The following is a 22,490-nucleotide window of genomic DNA, read 5'->3' on the forward strand; positions in this document are numbered from 1 at the left end:
ATGGGTCTCCCGGTCTCGGACAGCTACGACACAGCCCAGGATCAAACCAGGTTCTGTAGTGACGCCTCAAGCACTGCAATGCAGTGTGTTAGACAGCTGCGCCACTCGGGAGGACCTTTTCAAGCTCTTTTCTATAAATGTGGTCTATACTAAACCTACAGTAAAAACATGTCTCAGGATGTAACAGGCATTTTCCTCTATGATACAAACATTTGTTGTGAAATGGCAAAATGGCACTGCAGACATAATCTCTCGTGGACAGAATACGTAAACGGTACAAATGACGCAAAATTTTTGTTCTGGGTTAACTGAGATTACTGTGGACATAGCAACATTGATACAGTGCAGTGTAGGTACTGTATGTGTACTGTGTGGGATGTTTCCACACTCCTCAGATCACTTCCTTCACAAACATTACAAATTCCTCACGTGCAGATTATGTCACCTGTCTATTCATAATGGCAATGCACAAACATTACATTTCATGGACAAATTACAATCTATATTTTTGTTGTATGATGAGTTACTGTATGTTTGATTTTCTTACAATAGCAATACTGTAACATATTTTGGACTAAGTACACATAGCAGTACTAATACTAGCTACTGCATGTAGCCCATAAAATATCTGACTCTGAAGGCAATACTTTCTTTAGGACCCCGAAGGCAATAATTCTGTTGACAGAAAAAAAATACTAAAAGCTGCCCCACCTTGATACATTGCACAATATTGTCTTAAGCTCTCACCAATATACCTGGGCATTGCCTAGAGTGTCTTGAAATGTTTCCAAGAAATCAGATTTCAAACAATTAACTGGTTGAGAGTACCAGAGAGAGAGAGAGAGAGAGAGAGAGAGAGAGAGAGAGAGAGAGAGAGAGAGAGAGAGAGAGAGAGAGAGAGAGAGAGAGAGAGAGAGTGTCTTGTGGGCAGGCTCTAGGTTTCCCTCTATTTAAAATGCAATCATCACCCTACTTGTCATCTGTGGGGCTTCTGTCTCTCTTGTCTGTGAACCATCTACTACACTACAACCATCACTTACTGGAACAGGCACAGTGACAGACAGGGTTAGCTACAGACCAGCCACCTGCCTCACACAGCTAGAGTACAAAACCAAACCAGCATACCTGAAAGAAGACATCTCCCAACCAAACTTTGAACAGACTTCAGAACTACAGTGAGGTCGCAGGACTAGGAGTGAAGAAGATGATTTCAACTATTATATTGATGGTGTCTCTCTATGGGCTCTCTCTGGCCCAAGGGGAAGGAATGGAGAGGATCCAAGAATGTAAAACCAGATGCTCCAAGGTAGGAAATCACTCTTCCTGTATCTTTCTGAGGAAACACTGTTTCTGTTTCAAACACTTCTCAAGTGTCTATGAGCAGCATAGCTGCTATCACTTTGAATACTACTGCTAATATTATTACTATTATTACTATTGCTTCTAAAAACTGACTATAGCTTAACTACAAACAGAGCATACTCTACTGTTAACAATAGTCAGAAGTGAGAGTAGTGTTTGTCATATCATGACCAATAGGTTGTAGTATCAGTGTATCATATTTACTCTCTTGCATATAATAGAACCTTGATATCACATTCCCCATATATTCTGAGCAACCATGGCAACCAAACAAAGTAAAGGATTATAATGATTCTGTAGAGTTGTTACACCATTAGAGTTTATCACTTCATTTGGCAGTGGGTCTGCCTATACTCTGACTGAACTTTTACATTTAATACAGTGAAACACAGTGGCTGAGTGTAGAACATGAAGAGTTATCACTTAGGTGTGTTGACCATTTGAAACTTTAATATTGTGATGTAGTGTAAATATTACAAAACAACCCTATATCACCCACTGGATAGATTCTCAACTGGAGGTTGGAGACCCAAATTGGGTCGCGGGAGGCTTTGAAAGGGTAGCTGGGTTTAAAAAAAATCTTTATATAATATATTTATATGAAATAAAAACTCCATTCCGAACTTTAATGACTAATCCCAGAATCAGATATAAAGTGTGTAAAATGATTTAAAAAAGTATTTAACTTAGAAAAATCACATGCAGTATTTTAAGAGCTACAAATGTAGGATCTTAATTTGATCCCTCTTCTGTTGCCGAGAACTTTCCATGAAATGCACACTTGTAGTGTATTCAAGGATTTAAAAAGGCTCCTAAATTTCGGAATTTCCACTTTAAAATGTCAGACTTGTTTTGCCCAAACAAAAAAGGTATCAACCGCTAAAAAAAATGTCCATGAATTATAATCCATCTAATAATTTAAATTTCCTGTTGCTGCAGGACTATTTTCCTGCTGTACTGTAGCAAACTGGGTCAAATTAAGATTTTACATCTGTATTAGCACCGCTAACAAATTTGGTTGATTTTGTGATCCCAACATTCATCATCCAGAATATGAGCTATAAAATAGTTATTTATGGTTGCTTGTCAATGTTATCTGGCTAAGTCATTGATCCTGCTTTGAGTATACTCCTCTGTTAGCCTTGATACTTTCTGTCTATGTTTGCATCAGAGGCTGATGGGAGGAGCTATAGGAGGACAGGCTCATTGTAATGGCTGGAATGGAATAAATGGAACACTATCAAACACATCAAACATATGGAAACCACATTTGACTCCGTTCCATTAATTCCATTCCATCCGATACAATGAGCCCATCCTCCTATAGCCCCTCCAACCAGCCTCCTCTGGAACCATTAAGCGATTAAAAAATATCAAAAACAATAATTCGATGAAATATTGAATTTGGTCAGCTACCTTCAGACTAGTCTCGGAGCGAAACAACCGACATGTATGTGTTCGTGAGAGACACCTTTCAATAGAGGGGTCATATTAGTGTGTATCCCAAACTGTTCGGACGCTACAGACAGAAGTATGCAGATCAGCTGTAAAGACTTCAGACAAGTCCCGTGATGCTTGTGGGGGTTGTAGACCAAAACGGAGAACACCATCATGTTCATGAGAGTCTCATCATTCCATAGAGGGGTATTTCCATTCAGATGCTACATACATTTTTGTGAGAATGACCGAGTTTCGGGATGTCTCATGGTCTGAAAAACACCACTTTAGCACTGCCAACTTTCACAGCAGATGCTGGTCTCAGAAAATTTCGTATTATTATATTATGTAAATCTGTGCGACCTCCTTTAGTATGATATGTTACATTTCAAATGTTATGTATTAAATAGCGAATGTCCATCGACCATTTTGTATGATATGTTCCGAATTACAATTTGCAAAATGTAAAATACTTTAGGAATTAGCAAAAAGTTCTATACGTTACTAATTTGCAAAACGTATGATATGTTACGAATTCTAGCTAGATCGCTAAAGTTAGCTAGTTGGCTCACGTTAGGTAGGCTAGGGTTGAGGGTTAGGGGTTAGAGTTTAGAAGTTAGGTTAAAGGGTTAGGGGAAGTGTTAGCTAACATGCTAAGTAAATTCAGCAAAAAAACAAACGTTTACACTTTAGCAGACGCTCTTATCCAGAGCAACTTACAGTAGTAAATGCATACATTTCATACATTTTTTTCTCCATACTGGCCCCCCGTGGGAATCGAACCCATAACCCTGGCGTTGCAAACACCATGCTCTACCAACTGAGCCACACGAGACCAGTTGGTAGACATCCTCTCACTGTCAACTGTGTTTATTTTCAGCAAACTTAACATGTGTAAATATTTGTATGAGCATAAGACTAAACAACTGAGACATAAACTGAACAAGTTCCACAGACATGTGACTAACAGAAATGGAATAATGTGTCCCTGAAAAAAGGAGGGGTCAAAATCAAAAGTAACAGTCAGTATCTGGTGTGGCCACCAGCTGCATTAAGTACTGCAGTGCATCTCCTCCTCATGGACTGCACCAGATTTGCCAGTTCTTGCTGTGAGATGTTACCCCACTCTTCCACCAAGGCACCTGCAAGTTCCCGGACATTTCTGTGGGGAATGGCCCTAGCCCTCACCCTCCGATCCAACAGGTCCCAGACGTGCTCAATGGGATTGAGATCCGAGCACTTCGCTGGCCATGGCAGAACACTGACATTCCTGTCTGCAAGAAATCACACACAGAACGAGCAGTATGGCTGGTGGCATTGTCATACTGGAGGGTCATGTCAGGATGAGCCTGCAGGAAGGGTACCACATGAGGGAGGAGGATGTCTTCCCTGTAACGCACAGTGTTGAGATTGCCTGCAATGACAACACGCTCACTCAGATGCTGTGACACACCGCCCCAGACCATGACGGCCACTCCAACTCCAAATCGATCCCGCTCCAGAGTACAGGCCTCGGTGTAACGCTCATTCCTTCGACGATAAACGCGAATCCGAGACAAAACCGCGACTCGTCAGTGAAGTGCGCTTTTTGCCAGTCCGGTCTGGTCCAGCGATGGTGGGTTTGTGCCCATAGGCGACGTTGTTGCCGGTGATGTCTGGTGAGGACCTGCCTTACAACAGGCCTACAAGCCCTCAGTCCAGCCTCTCTCAGCCTATTGCGGACAGTCCCTGACCATACTACAATGACAAATAACCCCTTTTACTGGTCAGGACGTGATTTTTTTTGTGGAATTCCACCTTTATTTTTTAGTGCTTTATTTTGACAGTTTAGAAAGGAGGGGTAAGATGGTACATTTCATTGAAATTGTACCCACTCAACCACACAGTAAGAAATTATTCTGGGGTGAATTGAAATTGACTCAAAAAATAACCAACAAAATATGTACATTTCAATTCAACCCAGAATAATTTCTTAATGAACATACATTTAATAAACTTAAACTTAATAAATGACCTAATAGAAATGAATGCAAGTCGTGCAGAGCCCGTAGTCTGGCGGTATCGCACCTGACTTAGGCAGGTCACAACTCTCCCCACAGAAGATTTCCCCGCTCCAACCCTTCAATCTGTTTCTACCATCCATCTGTAATCCCTCTGTCATTTCATAACAGTCTCAGTAAAGTGTCAAAATAACCCCAAAATATATTTAAAAAAAACGTACACAAGTGGTTTCAATGATTTGTTAATTTCAATTTACCAAAATAATGTAAATCCACCTTAAAGCTGCAATATATTACTTTTTGGGTGACCTGACCAAATTCACATAGACATGTGTGATATAGATATGTCATTATCATTGAAAGCAAGTCTAAGAAGCGGTAGATTTGTTCCAAAAAGGGGTATTTCTATGCTTCCCGTTCTTAAGTTTAGCTTTTGTCTTTTACTTTCGGTTTTGCACACCAGCTGAAAAAACTATATTTTTGGTTATGGTGCAATGATTCTCTTCACAACACTTGCTTGTTTTGTCACATAGCTGAAATTAGGAGAGCTGTTAGAATTTTAGCAAACCAGGAAATGGCAGAGCGATTTCTGCGTAGTGCATCTTTAATATGTTGCTCAAAATGTAAGCATCTTTCATGAGGATAGCCAAAACTAGAAACAATAGAGTGATTGAACTCATTGGAAGTCTTTGGTTTTAATCACCTTGAATTCACTATCTTGCCACGTGACTCTGTTTTTAGAGGATTGTGGGTAATTCCAAATGTTTTAACTTCATGATTCTTTCACACAATGTTCTATGCATGTTTGAAGAAAGAAAAGTATATTTCTATATTAGTATTAAGCATGTTGTGCCATGAGGTAAAATGGATCATGAGGAATGAATATCGAAACCGTTAGAAAAATGTACGCTCAATGTGGACAGCAACAGTTCCCACATTGTTGATTGGCAGTGGAAGAGTATAATCTTCAATTAATGCAGATGCATTGCCAGCTACTGCTGGTAGATTGAAAACTGTGCTTGGCAATGCCTGCCAAAATGGTATATAAAGGCAAATAATCAAATATATAAAATAATGTTAAACATTAACACGCCTCAGAAAAAAGGGATCTAATTATGCACTAGACAAGATTCAAAACATCATAATGGTGTTTATTCCCTGGCAAGGTGTTGCACAACACTTGATTTAGTGGTGTTACAATGTTTCAAAACATCTCAGGATGATGTGTTTCAAAACTCCAGCAAAGTTCAAGTTTTGTCTCCTTCAAGTTGGTGGCAGCCCAGTTGCAGCTAGTTTTGGTGTTACAAAGCACCTAAGTTTAACAGTGTAGTTGACACGTGTGGGGAAATGTTTACACTAAGGTAAGTGTTAGGGTTGAGGCTAGGGCTAGGGTTGAGCCACCATGTGGGCATGAAGTAGAATGATGAAGCATTTGATTCCAGTATAGTAAATGAGCTTCCTGGTCAGATTGAACACAATTCTGTGTTGTCTTTGTGTACTCAGCATTGGTATTTCCTTGAGTTGAGCTGTGTTGGAGATCCTTTACCACAGTTTAAACATTGGTAAACCTACACAAAGAGGAGGAGGATGGAATTCCAGTCCTCTGAATGGTCTTTCTACACCTACAAACATGACTTTGCTAAATCCAAGAGTACTTCTCAATAGTCCAACATGACTTCATATCATCTCCTTTCCTTCAGTGAAGGAACAGGTGACAGCAGATGCCCAGTCAGCATCCAACTTGTTGCCTTCACCTGTGATTTCAGATCTGTGTAGATGGAGAAGAGATGACGAAGGAAGCTGATTTAGACTATCGAGATATACCCAACTGTCAAAGACAGACAAACATACCACACATCCTCTCCACCCCCACATTGCTCATCCTCTCCCACTGTTGACCACAGCGTCAGACAGAGTTCTATTGTATAAATGGAGCCAGGTCATGGGAGTCTTATCGCATTTTCTCTGAAAAAAGGAAGTTATTTGATTCAGAATTACTGTACCTCATTTGTTTTTACATCTTCCCTGAGAGTAGCATAGGTAAATGAATGATACACGCAAGCCATGGTCCACCTAACCAGGATACCAGGAAGAGAGCAGTGTTCCGTCTGCGTTACTGGTGACGTGCAGTGTTGTCTGACATGCACATTGGCAGAAACCAACCCTGTGAACTACTTCCTGAAAGCAGTGAATTGATTCTATTTCTAGGTTGTAGGATGGATTATTTCCTTGTTTGTGGGATGAAGTGCGTGTAGTTTATTGTGATATGCAAATAACTGTCTGGTAAGGTAGATACATAAAAACTACATTATTTCTTGAATCAACATGCAAACACAACTAATCACCCTAGTAATTAGTTGTTGTTGACAAAATTAACACTGACTTACTGACTGCCCTCACTTTGGCAAAACAGATTAAAAGGAGTTTCATGTGAAATTGAATGTCCATTTGTCTCACGTGGAATTTTCGTCAAATAAAATGAAAAGTAATTGGTAATACAGTGGGGGGAAAAAAGTATTTTATCCCCTGCTGATTTTGTACGTTTGCCCACTGACAAAGAAAGGATCAGTCTATAATTTTAATGGTAGGTTTCTTTGAACAGTGAGAGACAGAATAACAACAAAAAAATCAAGAAAAACACATGTCAGAAATGTTATAAATTGATTTGCATTTTAATGAGGGAAATAAGTATTTGACCCCCTCTCAATCAGAAAGATTTCTGGATCCCAGGTGTCTTTTATACAGGTAACGAGCTGAGATTAGGAGCACACTCTTAAATGGAGTGCTCCTAACCACAGCTTGTTACCTGTAAAAAAGACAACAGAAGCAATCAATCTATCAGATTCCAAACTCTCCACCATGGCCAAGACCAAAGAGCTCTCCAAGGATGTCAGGGACAAGATTGTAGACCTACACAAGGCTCGAATGGGCTACAAGACAATCGTCAAGCAGCTTGGTGAGAAGGTGACAACATTTGGTGCAATTATTCGCAAATGGAAGAAACACAAAAGAACTGTCAATATCCCTCGGCCTGGGGCTCCATGCAAGATCTCACCTCGTGGAGTTGCAATGATCATGAGAACGGTGAGGAATCAGCCCAGAACTACACGGGAGGATCTTGTCAATGATCTCAAGGCAGCTGGGACCATAGTCACCAAGAAAACAATTGGTAACACACTACGCCGTGAAGGACTGAAATCCTGCAGTCCCCCTGCTCAAGAATACATATACAGGCCCGTCTGAAGTTTGCCAATGAACATCTGAATGACTCAGAGGACAACTGGTGAAAGTGTTGTGGTCAGATGAGACCAAAATGGAGCTCTTTGACATCAACTCAACTCGCCGTGTTTGGAGGAGGGGGAATGCTGCCTATGACCCCAAGAACACCATCTCCACCGTCAAACATGGAGGTGGAAACATTATGCTTAGGGGGTGTTTTTCTGCTAAGGGGACAGGACAACTTCACAGCATCAAAGGGACGATGGACGGGGCCATGTACCGTCAAATCTTGGTTGAAAACCTCCTTCCCTCAGCCCGGGCATTGAAAATGGGTCGTGGATGGGTATTCCAGCATGACAATGACCCAAAACACATGGCCAAGGCAACAAAGGAGTGGCTCAAGAAGAAGCACATTAAAACCTCTTACATCTAGATGTTCCGCTAGCGGAACACCTGCTCCAATATCCAATGATAGGCGTGGCGCGAATTACAAATTCCTCAAAAATCCCAAAACTTCAATTTTTCAAACATATCACTATTTTACACCATTTTAAAGACAAGACTCTCCTTTATCTAACCATACTGTCCGATTTCTAAAAGGCTTTACAGCGAAAGCAAAACATTAGATTATGTCAGCAGTGTACCCAGCCAGAAATAATCAGACACCCATTTTTCAAGCTAGCATATAATGTCACAAAAAACAAAACCACAGCTAAATGCAGCACTAACCTTTGATGATCTTCATCAGATGACAACCCTAGGACATTATGTTATACAATACATGCATGTTTTGTTCAATCAAGTTCATATTTATATCAAAAACCAGCTTTTTACATTAGCATGTGACGTTCAGAACTAGCATTCCCACCGAACACTTCCGGGGAATTTACTAAATTACTCACAATAAACGTTCACAAAAAAACATAACAATTATTTTAACCTCTCAGGGCTAGGCGGGACGAATTCGTCCCACCTACGTAACAGCCACTTGCAGCCTGTGGCGCGATTTTCAAAACCTTAAAAATCCTATTACTTCAATTTCTCAAACATATGACTATTTTACAGCTATTTAAAGACAAGACTCTCGTTAATCTAACCACACTGTCCGATTTCAAAAAGGCTTTACAACGAAAGCAAAACATTAGATTATGTCAGCAGAGTACCAAGCCAGAAATAATCAGACACCCATTTTTCAAGCCAGCATATAATGTCACCAAAACCCAGAAGACAGCTAAATGCAGCACTCACCTTTGATGATCTTCATCAGATGACAACCCTAGGACATTATGTTATACAATACATGCATGTTTTGTTCAATCAAGTTCATATTTATATCAAAAACCAGCTTTTTACATTAGCATGTGACGTTCAGAACTAGCATACCCCCCGCAAACTTCCGGGAATTTACTAACAGTTTGCTAAATTACTCACGATAAACGTTCACAAAAAGCATAACAATTATTTTAAGAATTATAGATACCGACCTCCTCTATGCACTCGATATGTCCGATTTTAAAATAGCTTTTGGTGAAAGCACATTTTGCAATATTCTAAGTACATAGCCCAGGCATCACGGGCTCGCTATTTAGACACCCGGCAAGTTTAGCACTCACCATAATCATATTTACTATTATAAAAGTTTGATTACCTTTTGTTGTCTTCGTCAGAATGCACTCCCAGGACTGCTACTTCAATAACAAATGTTGGTTTGGTCCAAAATAATCCATCGTTATATCCGAATAGCGGCGTTTTGTTCGTGCGTTCCAGACACTATCCGAAATGGTAAAGAAGGGTCGCGCATGGCGCAATTCGTGACAAAAAATTCTAAATATTCCATTACCGTACTTGAAGCATGTCAACCGCTGTTTAAAATCAATTTTTATGCCATTTTTCTCGTAGAAAAGCGATAATATTCCGACCGGGAATCTCCTTTTCGGCAAACAGAGGAAAAAATCACAAAGACGGGGCGGTCAGGTCACGCGCCTAAGCCCAGAGTCCCTTGATCGGCCACTTGAGAAAGGCGATAATGTGTTTCAGCCTGGGGCTGGGATGACGACATTCAGGTTTTTCCCGGGCTCTGAGCGCCTATGGACGACGGTGGAAGTGTCACGTTAGAGCAGAGATCCTTAGTAAAAGATAGAGATGGAAAAGAAGTTCAAGAAATGGTCAGACAGGCCACTTCCTGTAAAGGAATCTCTCAGGTTTTGACCTGCCATTTGAGTTCTGTTATACTCACAGACACCATTCAAACAGTTTTAGAAACTTTAGGGTGTTTTCTATCCATATGTAATAAGTATATGAATATTCTAGTTACTGGGTAGGAGTGGTAACCAGATTAAATCGGGTATGTTTTTTATCCAGCCGTGTCAATACTGCCCCCTAGCCCTAACAGGATAAATCAATGGGTAAAACCCGTCACACACCAGCATAACGTGCACAAGCACTACAATAACCTCTCTAGGATAGGGGGCAGTATTTTCACATCCGGATAAAAAACGTACCCGATTTAATCTGGTTATTACTACTGCCCAGAAACTAGAATATGCATATAATTGTTTGATTTGGATAGAAAATACCCTAAAGTTTCTAAAACTGTTTGAATGGTGTCTGTGAGAATAACAGAACTCATATGGCAGGCCATAACCTGAGAAGATTCCAAACAGGAAGTGCCCTCTCTGACCATTTATTGGCCTTCTACACTCTCTTTATTGAAAACTGAGGATCTCTGCTGTAACGTGACACTTTGGAAGGCTCCCATAGGCTCTCAGAAGGCGCCAGAATGTTGAATGATGACTTTGCAGCCCATGGCTGAAAAACAGTAGCGCATTTGGTAAGTGGTCGATCTGAGAACAATGAGACGGGGGCGCACGTGCACGAGACGACTCCATTTTCAACTTTGAGTCTTTGAACGAAAACAGGGTTTCCCGGTCGGAATATTATCGCTTTTTTACAAGAAAAATCGCATAAAAATTGATTTTAAACAACGTTTGACATGCTTCAAAGTACGGTAATGGAATATTTAGAATTGTTTTGTCACATTACGTGTCCGCGCGTCACCGTTCGGATAGTGTCTTGAACGCAAGAACAAAACAGAGGATATTTGAACATAACTATGGATTATTTTGAAGCAAAACAACATTTGTGGATGAAGTAGAAGTCCTGGGAGTGCATTCTGACGAAGAACAGCAAAGGTAATCCAATTTTTCTTATAGTAAATCTGAGTTTGGTGAGTGCCAAACTTGGTGGGTGTCAAAATAGCTAGCCCGTGATGGCAAGCTATCTACTCAGAATATTGCAAAATGTGCTTTTGCCGAAAAGCTATTTTAAAATCGGACACCGCGATTGCATAAAGGAGTTCTGTATCTATAATTCTTAAAATAATTGTTATGTTTTTTGTGAACGTTTATCGTGAGTAATTTAGTAAATTCACCGGAAGTTTGCGATGGGTATGCTAGTTCTGAACGTCACATGCTAATGTAAAAAGCTGGTTTTTGATATAAATATGAACTTGATTGAATAAAACATGCATGTTTTGTATAACATAATGTCCTAGGAGTGTCATCTGATGAAGATCATCAAAGGTTAGTGCTGCATTTAGCTGTGGTTTTGGTTTTTGTGACATTATATGCTAGCTTGAAAAATGGGTGTCTGATTATTTCTGGCTGGGTACTCTGCTGACATAATCTAATGTTTTGCTTTCGTTGTAAAGCCTTTTTGAAATCGGACAGTGTGGTTAGATTAACGAGAGTCTTGTCTTTAAAATGGTGTAAAATAGTCATATGTTTGAGAAATTGAAGTAATAGCATTTCTAAGGTATTTGAATATCGCGCCACGGGATTCCACTGGCTGTTGAGTAGGTGGGACGTCCCACATACCCTAGAGAGGATAAACAATTCCGAACAAGGACATGGGGGGGGGAACAGAAGCTTAAGTACACAACATGTAATGATGAAATTGAAACCAGGTGTGTGGGAAGACAAGACAAAACAAATGGAAAATTAAAGGTGGATCGGCGATGGCTAGAAGACCGGTGACGTCGACCACCGAACAAGGAGAGGGACCGACTTCGGAGGAATTTGTGACAATAACTGGCATCATCATTGCTTAAATGGCAAATGTGAGAAAGCACAGACATGCTACCGTAAATAAACATTTCTGAGAGTATGGCAACCATGTTCTGGGTTCGTTTCTGTTAGAAGCAACACTACCACCTAGGCCATGTTTCGGCAACAAATTAGGAATGCTACAGCTAGAAATGCAATGATGAAAGCTGATGTGATTCCTAATCAGACACGTTTGTTCTACATGTGGTGTGGATTTCAAAAAGACAAGAGTTTTCTTTTAGATGCTCATCTATCTAGAATGAGAAACCCATTTTAATTCGATCAGATAGGTGTGTTGCCAAATAATGACATTAACATATATTGCTAAGAATGAGAGTAGGATGACTCCCCTGACTTCAAAGTATTTTTCTTTCCAGGCAGACCGCAATTTCTGATACCATGATGTATTCTGATCAACTGGCTTGTTCTTGTGTCAGGAAACTAAATACCACATTTATCAGATAATATACTGTACCTGGCCAATACAAGATTTTTAACCAAATTCCAAGTTACTGCATTTTGCTTTTGTAGGGCAGAATAGAGAAAGCCCTTAAATTGTTGGAAATAAGTAAAAGATGAGAGAATAGTCAAATTAACTGATAACTGACAGGCAGGGTACCATAAAAAAGATCTGAATGGTGTGCACTGATAAGTTATGAGTTCAAATCTCAGGTGAGAACATGTTGAATAATAATGACTGTATAAATGAACATGCACAATGTAATCGTGTTTGTCAAATATGTAAGTGAAAAGCATTGTGTGTGTCAGTATCCATAACCTTGCCAACAGACAAAAAGAGCTGTGAATGGATCATTGGTTCACCAATCAGGGCCTTGATGGGCTTGGCAACAGCAACAATGTGTAATTACATTTTTTGGGGGGAGAACTTTTCTTTGGGACAATTAGGCGATGTCCTGACAACTGATACACAAATGTTCCTGCAATATTCTCCTAACCCTTAGAAAACTGGACGCAAATGTTCTTGAAACTTCCATGAAACGCGTCTAGAACATTGTTGTATATTCTGAGAACATTGTAACCACATTCTAGATAAGTTCTGTTTGACATTGAGGGAATGTTCTAACAAAAACATGCTAAAAAGTTTCTCAGAAGGTTTTTGCTTACATAATGTACCCCTAACTAATGGAAAACTGGACACTCAAACATTAGGGCAACATTACGGTAACGTTACAAAAACGTACTCTTTCCCTAGAATTGTTAGCTGGAATAGTGGCCAGCTGGGCTTGTTTGTTTGTACTGCACAGCTGGGGTTGTGAGTACTCTGTTAAGTGTATAATGTGTATAAGTAATATAAAGTGTATATCAAGTGCATAAATAAACATCTTACAGTGTCTTTCATCTTCTCTCTGCAGGGCCTTCAATGCAAAAGTAAAACCCACTGTGAGTGCATTACAATATACCCATTACAAACAATGTTGTTATACTCTGTGTGTGTGCTTGATTGTGTTGACAATGACACTATGGTAAATCTCTGATGGTCCTGTGATCAGATATAAATTGATGTCTGAAATACATTTGTATCTGTATCTGTCAAACGCTCCCTGAAACATTTCAACGAGCAAGCCTTTCTATTCGACCTGGCCCTGGTATCCTGGAAGGATATTGACCTCATCCCGTCAGTAGAGGATGCCTGGTTATTTTTTTAAAATGCCTTCCTCTCCATCTTAAATAAGCATGCCCCTTTCAAGAAATTTAGAACCAGGAACAGATATAGCCCTTGGTTCTCCCCAGACCTGACTGCCCTTAACCAACACAAAAATATCCTATGGCGTTCTGCATTAGCATCGAACTGCCCCCGCGATATGCAACTTTTTAGGGAAGTTAGAAACCAATACACACAGGCAGTTAGAAACGCCAAGGCTAGCTTTTTCAAACAGAAATTCGCTTCGTGCAACTCCAACTCTAAAAAGTTCTGGGACATTGTAAAGTCCATGGAGAACAAGAACACCTCCTCCCAACTGCCCACTGCACTGAGGATAGGAAACTCTGTCACCACCGATAAGCCCACTATAATTGAGAATTTCAATAAGCATTTTTCTACGGCTGGCCATGCTTTCCACCTAACTACCCCTACTGCATTCAACAGCACTGCACCCCCACAGCTACTCGCCCAAGCCTCCCCCATTTCTCCTTCTCCCAAATCCATTCAGCTGATGTTCTGAAAGAGCTGCAAAATCTGGACCCCTACAAATCAGCTGGGCTTGACAATCTGGACCCTTTCTTTCTAAAATTATCTGCCGAAATTATTGCAACCCCTATTACTAGCCTGTTCAACCTCTCTTTCGTGTCGTCTGAGATTCCCATAGATTGGAAAGCAGCTGCTGTCATCCCCCTCTTCAAAGGAGGTGACACTCTTGACCCAAATTGCTACAGACCTATATCCATCCTACCCTGCCTTTCTAAGGTCTTCGAAAGCCAAGTCAACAAACAGATTACCGACCATTTCGAATCCCACCGCACCCTCTCCCTTATGCAATCTGGTTTCAGAGCTGGTCATGGGTGCAACCTCAGCCACGCTCAAGGTCCTAAACGACATCGTAACCGCCATCGATAAGAAACAATACTGTGCTGCCGTATTCATTGACCTGGCCAAAGCTTTTGACTCTGTTAATCACCACATCCTCATCGGCAGACTCAGTAGCCTTGGTTTCTCAAACGATTGTGTCGCCTGGTTCACCAACTACTTCTCTGACAGAGTTCAGTGTGTCAAATCGGAGGGCCTACTGTCTGGACCTCTGGCAGTCTCTATGGGGGTACCACAGGGTTCAATTCTTGGGCCAACTCTTTTCTCTGTATACATAAATGATGTCGCTCTTGCTGCTGGTGAATCTCTGATCCACCTCTACGCAGACGACACCATTCTGTACACTTCTGGCCCTTCTTTGGACACTGTGTTAACAACCCTCCAGACGAGCTTCAATGCCATTCAACTCTCCTTCCGTGGTCTCCAACTGCTCCTAAACACAAGTAAAACTAAATGCATGCTCTTCAACCGATCGCTGCCTGCACCTGCCCGCCTGTCCAGCATCACTTCTCTGGACGGTTCTAACTTAGAATTTGTGGACAACTACAAATACCTAGGTGTCTGGTTAGACTGTAAACTTTCCTTCCAGACTCACATCAATCATCTCCAATCCAAAGTGAAATCTCGAATTGGCTTCCTATTTCGCAACAAAGCATCCTTCACTCATGCTGCCAAACATACCCTCGTAAAACTGACCATCCTACCAATCCTCGACTTCGGCGATGTCATTTACAAAATAGCTTCCAATACCCTACTCAACAAGCTGGATGCAGTCTATCACAGTGCCATCCGTTTTGTCACCAAAGCCCCATATACTACCCACCACTGAGACCTGTACGCTCTCGTTGGCTGGCCTTCGCTTCATAATCGTCGCCAAACACATTGGCTCCAGGTCATCTACAAGACCCTGCTAGGTAAAGTCCCCCCTTATCTCCGCTCACTGGTCACCATAGCAGCACCCACCTGTAGCACGCGCTCCAGCAGGTATATCTCTCTGGTCACCCCTAAAGCCAACTTCTCCTTTGGTCGTCTCTCCTTCCAGTTCTCTGCTGCCAATGACTGGAACGAACTACAAAAATCTCTGAAACTGGAAACACTTATCTCCCTCACTAGCTTTAAGCACCAGCTGTCAGAGCAGCTCACAGATCACTGCACCTGTCCATAGCCCATCTATAATTTAGCCCAAACTACTACCTCTTCCCCTACTGTATTTATTTATTTAGCTCCTTTGCACCATATTATTTATATTTTATCTCTGAACTTTCTTCAAACTACAAATCTACCATTCCAGTGTTTTTCTTGCTATACTTTATTTACTTTGCCACCATGGCATTTTTTTGCCTTTACCTCCCTTATCTCACATCATTTGCTCACATTGTATATAGTCTTATTTTTTTTTCTTCTACTGCATCATTGATTGTATGTTGTTTTACTCCATGTGTAACTCTGTGTTTTTGTATGTTATCGAACTGCTTTGCTTTATCCTGGCCAGGTCGCAATTGTAAATGAGAACTTGTTCTCAACTTGCCTACCTGGTTAAATAAAGGTGAAATAAAAAAATTAAAAAAAAAAAAATTTACAATACAAGGATCCAGTTCCAATGTTTGTGGTATGGGTGGTCTGAGTGATACAACTTTTGCAGGTTTGTTCATTGAAGCATGGACCCCCCATACAGTACAGTAGTCATAGTCCAAGTATACTAAAATTTGATTTGATATCTATCATCTGATAAAGTAGTAGTCAGGGCTTTGGCATGAAGTATGAGTAAAGTTGACTCCTTTCTTGTCATTACATTGCTGGCTATTAGATATTGCTGGTTGTTGTATATTTGTATACATTTGTCCTGAAAGGTTTGCTATTTTGAATGTGAGTAAGATTTCCAATTAATCTTTTATGGAAAAAAGATTGAACTTGAATACATCCACTGACTTTAACCTCCTGTTTTCCCATACAGATTCCTTTGCCCCGTGCAGGACCCAGAAAGCAGGCCTCAACACCAGTGTTGTCTTCCACAATGTCAGCCTGTCCACAGTGATGAGGTGTGAGGGGAAACAGAAGTGCTCTCTTCACTTTCGAGTTCACACTGCTCTTCAGCTCAGTGGTAGGTTGGGCTCTCTATTTTGAGATTTTATGTAGAATTATTTTCTGCCTTGTGAACATCAAGGATTTAAGGGAAGTCCAGAGAGGACATATTCAAAAAATTGGTCCATTGTTATGTCAAGATAATAACTAATTTATCTCATTATCACTATATACTCATTATCACTACATGTCAAGATCACGAGACAATCAAAAGTATCATGCATTATCCATGAATTTGTTCAGGTGCACGATAACCACTTCATCAAGGAGCCCTGTGGCTGCATTGATCGCAATGCGGGGCATGTAAGCCCTGAACAATGCCTGAGCCAGCACTGTCTCCCGGGCTGCATGCTGCCTCAAAGACCAGAACCATTGCATGCAAAGAACCACACAGCTAACTTGGCTAGTCTTGTGAGTTAGCTAGGTAGTCTTGTTAGCTAGTAAGCTAGCTTGTTATCTATGCTGGTTGTTAGCTTGCATAACAGATATGTGTATTTTAAGGGACACCGTGTTTTGTGGATAATTTGCATTTACAGATAGGCTGATCAGATTAAATTTTAGCCTTAGAGGCTGATAAATCAGGATGCTGCCTCATAGGCTGTTTCATAGGTAATGCTCCTTGCAGGCATATTAGCTGTCAAAGTAATTTATAGGCAGATGCACATCTAATCCAGGGGGTGAGCTCTATTCCTTGCAGGGTGATCAGATTCAATAGTAGCCTCAGAGGCTGATATCAGAATGTTGCATTGAAGGCTGTCTGCAGAGCCTTACATATGAAACAGCCTACAAGGCAGCATCCTGATTGGTAGGTTGACTGATTGACTGATAACCTGAACCAAGTTACAGTTTGAAGCTTTCTCTTGAGTGGGCAGACTGATGAAAGCCAGTCAACATGTAAATCGCCCAGAAAATATACCTCTCTGTTGATATCACATACATTATCAAGCATTACACAAGTTATCCAGATACTGACTGTTAGCACATGGTGGTCTATAGCAGCTTCCCACCAGAATAGGCTTTAGGTGAGGCAGATGAACCTGTAGCCATATTACTTCAAAAGTATTTAACATGAGATCCTCTCTAAGCTTTATAGGAATGTTGCTCTGTAGATAAACCACCACAACTCCACCTTTGGCATTTCTGTCTTTTCTGTAGATCTCATAACCATGTATTGCTACCACTGTAACATCAAAGGTATTATCTTAGTGAGTTTCAGAGGGTGTCAGAATATGAATGTCATCTGTTGCTAGTAAATTATTGATTTCATGAACCTTGTTTGCATTTACATTTACATTTACATCATTTAGCAGACACTCTTATCCAGAGTGACTTACAAATTGGTGCATTCAACTTATGATATCCAGTGGAACAACCACTTTACAATAGTACATCTATATATATTTTTTTTTTGGGGGGGGGGGGAGGGTAGGGGGGGTGGGTTAGAAGGATTACTTTATCCTATCCCAGGTATTCCTTAAAGAGGTGGGGTTTCAGGTGTCTCCGGAAGGTGGTGATTGACTCCGCTGTCCTGGCGTCGTGAGGGAGCTTGTTCCACCATTGGGGTGCCAGAGCAGCGAACAGTTTTGACGGGGCTGAGCGGGAACTGTGCTTCCGCAGAGGTAGGGGGGCCAGCAGGCCAGAGGTGGATGAACGCAGTGCCCTTGTTTGGGTGTAGGGACTGATCAGAGCCTGAAGGTATGGAGGTGCCGTTCCCCTCACAGCTCCGTAGGCAAGCACCATGGTCTTGTAGCAGATGCAAGCTTCAACTGGAAGCCAGTGGAGTGTGCGGAGGAGCGGGGTGACGTGAGAGAACTTGGGAAGGTTGAACACCAGACGGGCTGCGGCGTTCTAGATGAGTTGTAGGGGTTTAATGGCACAGGCAGGGAGCCCCGCCAACAGCGAGTTGCAGTAATCAAGACGGGAGATGACAAGTGCCTGGATTAGGACCTGCGCTGCTTCCTGTGTGAGGCAGGGTCGTACTCTGCGAATGTTGTAGAGCATTTACCTACAGGATCGGGTCACCGCCTTGATGTTAGCGGAGAACGACAGGGTGTTGTCCAGGATCACGCCAAGGCTCTTAGCACTCTGGGAGGAGGACACAATGGAGTTGTCAACCGTGATGGCGAGATCATGGAACGGGCAGTCCTTCCCCGGGAGGAAGAGCAGCTCCGTCTTGCCGAGGTTCAGCTTGAGGTGGTGATCCGTCTTCCACACTGATATGTCTTCCAGACATGCAGAGATGCGATTCGCCACCTGGTTATCAGAAGGGGGAAAGGAGAAGATTAATTGTGTGTTGTCTGCGTAGCAATGATAGGGGAGACCATGTGAGGATATGACAGAGCCAAGTGACTTGGTGTATACCGAGAATAGGAGAGGGCCTAGAACTGAGCCCTGGGGGACTCCAGTGGTGAGAGCACGTGGTGCGGAGACGGATTCTCGCCATGCCACCTGGTAGGAGCGACCTGTCAGGTAGGACGCAATCCAAGAGTGAGCCGCGCCGGAGATGCCCAACTCAGAAAGGGTGGAGAGGAGGATCTGATGGTTCACAGTATCAAAGGCAGCAGATAGGTCTAGAAGGATGAGAGCAGAGGAGAGAGATTTAGCTTTAGCAGTGTGGAGAGCCTCCGTGACACAGAGAAGAGCAGTCTCAGTTGAATGACCAGTCTTGAAACCTGACTGATTTGGATCAAGAAGGTCATTCTGAGAGAGATAGCAAGAGAGCTGGCCAAGGACGGCACGCTCAAGAGTTTTGGAGAGAAAAAAAAGAAGGGATACTGGTCTGTAGTTGTTGACATCGGAGGGATCGAGTGTAGGTTTTTTGAGAAGGGGTGCAACTCTCGCTCTCTTGAAGACGGAAGGGACGTAGCCAGCAGTCAAGGATGAGTTGATGAGCGAGGTGAGGTAAGGGAGAAGGTCTCCGGAAATGGTCTGGAGAAGAGAGGAGGGGATAGGGTCAAGCGGGCAGGTTGTTGGGCGGCGGGCTGTCACAAGTCACAAGATTTCATCTGGAGAGAGGGGAGAAAGAGGTCAAAGCATAGGGTAGGGCAATGTGAGCAGGACCAGCGGTGTCATTTGACTTAACAAACAAGGATCGGATGTCGTCAACCTTCTTTTCAAAATGGTTGACGAAGTCATCCGCAGAGAGGGAGGAGGGGGGAGGGGGTGGAGCATTCAGGAGGGAGGAGAAAGTGTCAAAGAGCTTCCTAGGGTTAGAGGCAGATGCTTGGAATTTAGAGTAGTAGAAAGTGGCTTTAGCAGCAGAAACAGAGGAAGAAAATGTAGAGAGGAGGGAGTGAAAAGATGCCAGGTCCGCAGGGAGGCGAGTTTTCCTCCATTTCCGCTCGGCTGCCCGGAGCCCTGTTCTGTGAGCTCGCAATGAGTCGTCGAGCCACGGAGCAGGAGGGGAGGACCGAGTCGGCCGGGAGGATAGGGGACATAGAGAGTCAAAGGATGCAGAAAGGGAGGAGAGGAGGCTTGAGGAGGCAGAATCAGGAGATTGTTTGGAGAAGGATTGAGCTGAGGGAAGAGATGATAGGATGGAAGAGGAGAGAGTAGCAGGAGAGAGAGAGCGAAAGTTGCGACGGCGCAATACCATCTGAGTAGGGGCAGAGTGAGTAGTGTTGGATGAGAGCAAGAGGGAAAAGGATACAAGGTAGTGGTCGGAGACTTGGAGGGGAGTTGCAGTGAGATTAGTAGAAGAACAGCATCTACTAAAGATGAGGTCAAGCGTGTTGCCTGCCTTGTGAGTAGGGGGGGACGGTGAGAGGGTGAGGTCAAAAGAGGAGAGGAGTGGAAAGAAGGAGGCAGAGAGAAATGAGTCAAAGGTAGACGTAGGGAGGTTAAAGTCATCCAGAACTGTGAGGGGTGAGCCATCCTCAGGAAAGGAACTTATCAAGGCGTCAAGTTCATTGATGAACTCTCCAAGGGAACCTGGAGGGCGATAAATGATAAGGATGTTAAGCTTGAATGGGCTAGTGACTGTGACAGCATGGAATTCAAAGGAGGAGATAGACAGATGGGTCAGGGGAGAAAGAGAGAATGTCCACTTGGGAGAGATGAGGATTCCAGTGCCACCACCCCGCTGACCAGATGCTCTCGGCGTATGCGAGAACACGTGGTCAGACGAAGAGAGAGCATTAGGAGTAGCAGTGTTTTCTGTGGTAATCCATGTTTCCGTCAGCGCCAAGAAGTCGAGGGACTGGAGGGTAGCATAGGCTGAGATGAACTCTGCCTTGTTGGCCGCAGACCGGCAGTTCCAGAGGCTGCCGTAGACCTGGAACTCCACGTGGGTCGTGCGCGCTGGGACCACCAGGTTAGAGTGGCAGCTGCCACGCGGTGTGAAGCGTTTTTATGGCCTGTGCAGAGAGGAGAGAACAGGAATAGACAGACAGATAGTTGACAGGCTACAGGAGAGACTACGCTAATGCAAAGGAGATCGTAATGAAAATTAAACTAAACAACTGGGGAAGCGAGAGAGCAAGGCCTCCCTCAATAACCATTCACTGAAACACTCAAATATAACTTTTCCAACTTCCACTTTAGAAATTATAATTGATGTAAACTACAGTGGTTCAATGCTTCCAGGAATAGGCTCAAACTTACTTTTTTAAGCTAGATAACTTGGTACAGTATTCTTCCGTGAAACCCACCCAGTGCACCGTATCCTAGGACGCCGTAACTAACTAGCATGCTAGCATCCAATAACACACGGTTAGCACCAATACTTGGTTACAACAAACTACCAATGGATCATTCGTGTCCGTGTCTAGTTCCTTTCATAACGCAGAAGTAATTAAACATTGTCTAGCTAACACAAAGTCCGTCCTGCTAGCTACACAAGTGGACTACACATCTCGAATGTTCAGAAAGTTAAGCTTACGTTGCAAAAATCTTATTGACTAAAAATGATACAGTACTGCTAGCTGGTAGAGTTGGCTAGCTAGCAGTGGCTGCGGTGTTGACTTTGTTTGAAAATGTAGCTGGGTTGCTAACCTCGATAGTTACTCTGTACTACGCCTTTATCTTTGATACAAAGACAACTATGTAGCTATCTAACATTACACTAATCAAATGTTTCTTAACCTCTTCGCTATAGGGGGCAGTATTTTCATGGCCGGATGAAAAATGTACCCAAATTAAACGGCCTACTTCTCGGGCCCAGTGTCAAATATTTGCATATTATTAGTAGAGTTGGATAGAAAACACTCTGAAGTTTCTAAAACTGTTTGAATGGTGTCTGTGAGTATAACAGAACTCTTATGGTAGGCAAAAACCTGAGAAAAAGTCATCCAGGAAGTGAATGATCTGAGAAATGTAGTTCTTCTTTCTAGTCCCTTTCGAAACTACAGTATCTGTGCTGTCACGTTGCACTTTCTAAGGCTTCCATTGGCTGTCTAAAGCCTTCAGAAAGTGGATTAAGCCTTCTCCTGTCTCTGGGCAGATAATAGGAGCTCAGTTTCTGAGTGGTCTGTCTGAGGACAAAGAGATTGGATATGCGCGTTCCCGTGAGCACGCTGTTTTTTCTTTTCCTCCTTGAATGAATACACTATTGTCTGGTTGGAATATTATCGCAATTTTACATTAAAAATACCATAAAAATTGATTTTAAACATGCTTCTAAGTACGGTAATGGAACATTTTGACTTTTTGTGTCTTGATTTGCGCTCGCGCGTTACCCTTTGGATAGTGACCTGAACGCACGAACAAAACGGAGGTATTTGGACATAAATATGGATTATTTCG

At 42.3% G+C, this 22,490-nt stretch overlaps 1 protein-coding gene and 1 long non-coding RNA gene across 2 annotated transcripts in view; one reads left to right on the forward strand and one right to left on the reverse strand.

The window, feature by feature from the left end:
• Positions 1-993: 993 nt before the first annotated feature.
• Positions 994-22,490, forward strand: part of il17rel (interleukin 17 receptor E-like) — a 62,399-nt gene continuing 40,902 nt past the window's right edge. The window contains exons 1-3 of the mRNA XM_014152794.2: positions 994-1,306; positions 13,495-13,522; positions 16,621-16,767. Of these exons, the coding sequence (XP_014008269.1) occupies positions 1,205-1,306; positions 13,495-13,522; positions 16,621-16,767 (277 nt within the window). The 5' untranslated portion in view covers positions 994-1,204. The remainder of the gene's footprint in view (positions 1,307-13,494; positions 13,523-16,620; positions 16,768-22,490) is intronic.
• LOC123728214 (uncharacterized) lies at positions 5,930-6,941 on the reverse strand. Its single transcript, XR_006760089.1, has 2 exons — positions 6,803-6,941; positions 5,930-6,567 (listed from the first exon to the last, which is right to left on the reverse strand). It is a non-coding gene; the product is annotated as an uncharacterized lncRNA (long non-coding RNA).

The sequence above is a fragment of the Salmo salar genome, chromosome ssa17 (assembly GCF_905237065.1).
Source record: "Salmo salar chromosome ssa17, Ssal_v3.1, whole genome shotgun sequence".
Taxonomy (NCBI): domain Eukaryota; kingdom Metazoa; phylum Chordata; class Actinopteri; order Salmoniformes; family Salmonidae; genus Salmo; species Salmo salar.